The following is a 5,000-nucleotide window of genomic DNA, read 5'->3' on the forward strand; positions in this document are numbered from 1 at the left end:
CATGAGTAGGCAGTAACCTCAAATGCAGGCCAGGAGATCTTTTATACCCATACCATTGCTTACTGTTGTGTGTTATACATGTAAACCCGTATGCATACATAGGTGAGCATACGTGCAAGTGGAAACACAGTGGTGTGTACTGGTAGTGGTGATAATGCAGAAGTGAAATCTCCAAGTCTTTTTTCTGGCAATATTATACCCAATTAACTGAAAACATTAAACTGTTACATTAGAAGACCACACACTGTCATGCCTATGTACCTGAGGGAGTAAAATTCTTTTGAATCGAAATTTCAGAAAACGAGTGAATGGTATGTTCTGAGCAATTACCTGTTTTTTAAACTTATTGGGCATTTTTGCTTCTATGAAGTCAGTTCCTTTGAAAATAAATTCATTGTAGGTTTTATGACTCATATGAAGAAAATACAATGTCCTGTGTGATGCTTGAACTTAGCATAATCTAGCAAGCAAGTTACGTGTATACTTTTGAACAATTTTATGTTAAAAGAATTAATGAATCTTTCACAATTACTTATATCTCTTATCCAGCTATGCCTCTTGCAAGTATATAAATACAAGAATGTGTTGTATTTTGCTCAGTTGCAAATGCTATGATTGGGACCTAAAACTGTGAAGTCATGATTTTAATACGAGGTGACAAATTTTAGTAAAAATGAGATAGAGTCCACTCAATTTTTCCAATGTTTCTGATGAACACATTTGTTCCATAGATTACCAGTAAAATAACTAGAAAGTTCTCTGATTAATTCTGCTAAAAAAGCCCCCTAAACATCTCCTCCGCCTTGTAGATAACTTAGTTCCTGTAACTGTGAGACCATCTGTGACTGTAGTCCCTGCAAAGCTTAACCCTCATGCCTACAGTGCAAATGGCCAGTAAATCCCATTCAAAGGCCAAACTCCTTTGCTTCCATTTTTTCTTTAGCCTGATTTTTACGTTCTCTTCTCAGTGGGACAGCAAACCTACTATTAAAGCTCCAACAGGGCTTTCTTTGATCCTGGAAGAAAGAGAGAGGATAAACTGAAGCCACTGTCCTTCAAAAGCCAGTATTAAATGAGCTTTGTAAAGTAGTACTCAATTGAACCGTACAGGGGACAGCCACTTGCATCTGGGCCGTTATGGACTCAGTGAGGTCCTCTTTCCCTGTTCCAGAGTGTGGTTTGCTTTGCTAAACTGTCATGTGTAGTATGAATCCCTCTCAGGAGGCTTGCTCTGTATGCAAGGTTTGTAGCTTTTCCTTCTCCTGCCGTTACCTTGCGTACTCTTTCTTGGACTGGAGAGCCTGATCACTACCATCGCCTTCAGAAGCTGCTTCTGGAAACTGCAGTGAAAATCGGTCATGATGTTTTGTTGTTCTTGTTTAATGGTTAAAGAACAGCAGATAGAGAAATCTTACTGAAGTCCTATATTAATTATGTAGTTCAAGTAACCTAAAAGCAATTATATCTTTTGAAGAATCATTTGTACAGAGATTCTCTGTTCATCTTCCACAGCAACAGGGATTGTAAAGCAGTTGAGCTGTTTTTACCAAACATTGATAACTTGTTACATTGACCTTTGGATGACATATGTGACCTGGGAGATAGGAACTATCTGACAGTTGTCACTGAGAAAGTTTGTAGAACTAAATTAAATAATCAGTTTTGTTATTTTGTATTGTTGTATCGAAGATGTGCTCTGACTAGGTCATTTTGTAGAACTCCTGTTGAAACTGGTGGGAGCCACGTGCACAGGAGAGAAAAATGGAGTCATAAAGAAATTTTCCTCATCTTAACATTGTCTTATTAGTCTTCTCTTTGTTCTCTAGGCACCTTAACAATGAACATGCATTGGATGACAGAAGCACTGCTCAGTGTCGGGTGCAAATGCAAGTGGTTCAGCAGTTAGAAATACAGGTTTGTTACATGGATGTATTATCCTATTACTTATTTACTGTTAACCTAAACTAAATCGAGAACACTTGCCTTAGTGACTAGCTTAAAGCCATATGTTTCTTATGTTAAATTTGCTGATATTTACGTACAAGTGGGGTTTTTTTTTAACTTAAAGATTTTTCACATTATAAATTATACAATAATAATAATCTAACATCAACATTGTCTACAGTATTTTGCTTGAACTAAGGCCTTAATGCCATTCATCACACATGAAAAGTGGTGTCCCTGGAGCAGAGACTGGATGTAAGCTGTCTTTAGTTCTTGAAATGCTGGGTCGAGACCCCTCTTCCTTCTTCCACTTCTGACCTAATGCCTGTCTACATCATTCTGCAGCACGAAGGAGTAGCAGAATGTATTTCCACCCAAAATGACTCCTAGCCTGATGGTCGGCATTCTTCTGCAAGCAGAAGGTGTAATGTCAGACCCACTCAGGGGGGTCCTGTGGTTGGGATGGCAGCATTCGGGTGCTCTGTTCAGGCTCTAACCATTAGAGGTCACTACGTGTATGTGAATGCTCCCTCCAGCTTATGGAAGAAGTGTTGTGTGCCCCTGGGGTCTCCCAGTATTAAGGCTACACTTACAAGGCTACTGAGGCTGAGCGCAAACCTTGGCAGCCCAGAATGACCATGCGGAACACTTATATCATGCGATCCTCTCCCACCTGTACAGGAGTCATACAAGAGCATTTCACAAGGAGTTTCATCCCCTCTTAGGAAGGTGCAGAGGACCCCAAGGGGTGCAGTGAGGGACTGAAATCTTTTTCCCCTTTTGTTGCCATATGTAGTTAAAGAAGAATAAACACCTTTCAGCTTTCTCATCTTTTAGCATATTATCTCACTGTTGTCATGGATTCAAGAATACTTGTTCTTTCAGCCAAGGCAAACTGTTTGGGTCTTGTATTTTAACACTGGAAACCCGAAGCAATAATAGGAGTATACAGTAATGTCATTTATTGTCATTTCCCTCAACCTGAAAATTTTACATATCCAGGCAAAGCTGCAGTTTCACTTATAAGATTTACAGGGCAGTGTTAGCTTCATTTGTTTCTTAGAATTTACGTCATGGCAAATAGCATGTCTCTAAAGTGTCACATATATAATAAGAAGCCTAAGGAGAAACTGTTTCCCACACACTGTCCAAATGTTCTTTAATTAAAGATGCACTGACCAAATTATATCCAGTAAACCCAAATATCTGCAGTAATACAGCTGGTTCCCTCTTTTTAAAATTACTAGCACGTTAGTCTGATTTCAGTTTACAGGTGTAACCTTTGAACTGGATTCATGCAAGAAAGTAGTACAAAACTGTCCAGAATGGCAGCTTTAAACGCCAAATGATTCTTGTTGCAATCAATGTTGTAATCACGTTGTAGATATGCAAAGACATATCTCTAGAATACAATCTTGAACATTGCTTCTTGCAACCTAGCTTTTGAAAAAATATCATTCCTTTCATGTTGTAAGGTACTTTTTACTCTTTTATGTTCTGATATTTTTATCAACAAGTTACGTATTTCAAACACTTCCTCCTCTTCCTTTTTTTTTTTTAAATTTGGTAATCTGTTTGAGTCTGAAACTACAAATGTTTACATAGCATACGATCAGAAAATAGTATCAGCTTGGAAAAAGTACGGGTTTCAGTAATGTGATATTTTCTAACGGCAGTTTAAGGGCTTCTTAAGAACTGTTTACCATTTACAAAGGCTAGGCTGTAATGTAAGAGTCCAAGTGAAGATTTAGGTTGCAGTGTGACCAATTATGCCACTTTTTGCTTTGTCTGACTGCTAGTGAAGTAAGGTCCATCAGTTGTAATGAGACCCAGTGCAGTGTCGATGCCGCCTCGGTGGCAGAGTTCAGCGTTTCACACTGCCTGGGCTCTGTCACTCTATTGAATTAGATTGATGATGGCAGATTGCAGGGGGCACTAACTGGACCTCAGTGGGAAAGGATGAAGTGTGTAGACAATCCTGGCAGACACTGTGCTTTGAGGACCCTTCACCCCTTCACAGCTGTTGGCACTAGTCCATTGCTAACAGTGTCCACAGGACTTTAAAGAGACACTATGGGCCTTCTAATTTATGGTCTTAGCAACTTGTTACTGTCGAGGCAACTGTGACCTCAATTCTCTTATTGACAAAAAGATGAAGTGTTATTTGTTTTTCCTGACCTTTTAACATATGAAAGGCTATAAAAGTTTTTTTTTGGTTTTTTTTTTTTTTCCCTTCTTTCCATGACCAAAGTTGCATTTCCTCTCAGATAAGTTTCTACTGACATAGACTTTTATATGCAGGAATCATTATACTGAGACAAGCTCAATGATAAGATGTATCACTGCAGTAAAATAGCTGTATCAGTCATTTCTAAAATGCTTCTGATCTCACTCTTTCTTAACAGCTTTCTAAAGAACGCGAACGTCTTCAAGCAATGATGACCCACTTGCACATGCGACCTTCGGAGCCCAAGCCATCTCCAAAACCTGTAAGTGCATATTGCTTTATAAACAGTAAATAGGCCTACAAATGTAGCAGAGTAAGAAAATGAACAATTTAGTGACAGTTGGAAAACAATGAGTGTGATGAAAAATATGGCAATAAAATGAAGGTAAAATGCAATAGCTCGTCAAATTGTATGTTTCTTTAAAAGTAATGCTATCTTTTACAAAATCTATCCAATCTGCACCATAGGTGACACTAAACAAAGTACACCTGTAAGTGTCCAAATCATTGCCTTGAAACTGAAGCTAGAGAGAATATTTTGGGGGGATAGACTTACAGATATTGAAAGGAAACCCACTTTGAAAGATGTGAAGTTCAGTGGACTCTGTGGCAGTAAAAAATAAATGTAAAAAGAAGCTTACAAGAGACACAAATAAACTTGTTATTCTGAAACAAATGAACACAAATGGTATTTTATGTAGCAAATTTAAACAATTGTAAACATGCTTTTCTGTCAACGTGGCAATCTTATGCATCCACTGTGGTGTTGGGGTTGGTACGGGCACTGAAAAGTCACTGTTGCTCCCAGTCACATCACCTGTTGGCTGCT

The 5,000-nt window shown here is 38.5% G+C and overlaps 1 protein-coding gene across 14 annotated transcripts in view; it reads left to right on the top strand.

The window, feature by feature from the left end:
• Positions 1–5,000, top strand: part of FOXP2 (forkhead box P2) — a 417,066-nt gene that overhangs the window by 371,386 nt on the left and 40,680 nt on the right. For all 14 annotated transcript variants that reach the window (XM_054072236.1, XM_054072282.1, XM_054072226.1 and 11 more), the window contains 2 exons: positions 1,827–1,914; positions 4,350–4,433. In XM_054072236.1, coding sequence (XP_053928211.1) covers positions 1,827–1,914; positions 4,350–4,433 — 172 coding nt within the window. The remainder of the gene's footprint in view (positions 1–1,826; positions 1,915–4,349; positions 4,434–5,000) is intronic.

Source organism: Cuculus canorus, chromosome 1 (assembly GCF_017976375.1).
Source record: "Cuculus canorus isolate bCucCan1 chromosome 1, bCucCan1.pri, whole genome shotgun sequence".
NCBI classification, from domain to species: domain Eukaryota; kingdom Metazoa; phylum Chordata; class Aves; order Cuculiformes; family Cuculidae; genus Cuculus; species Cuculus canorus.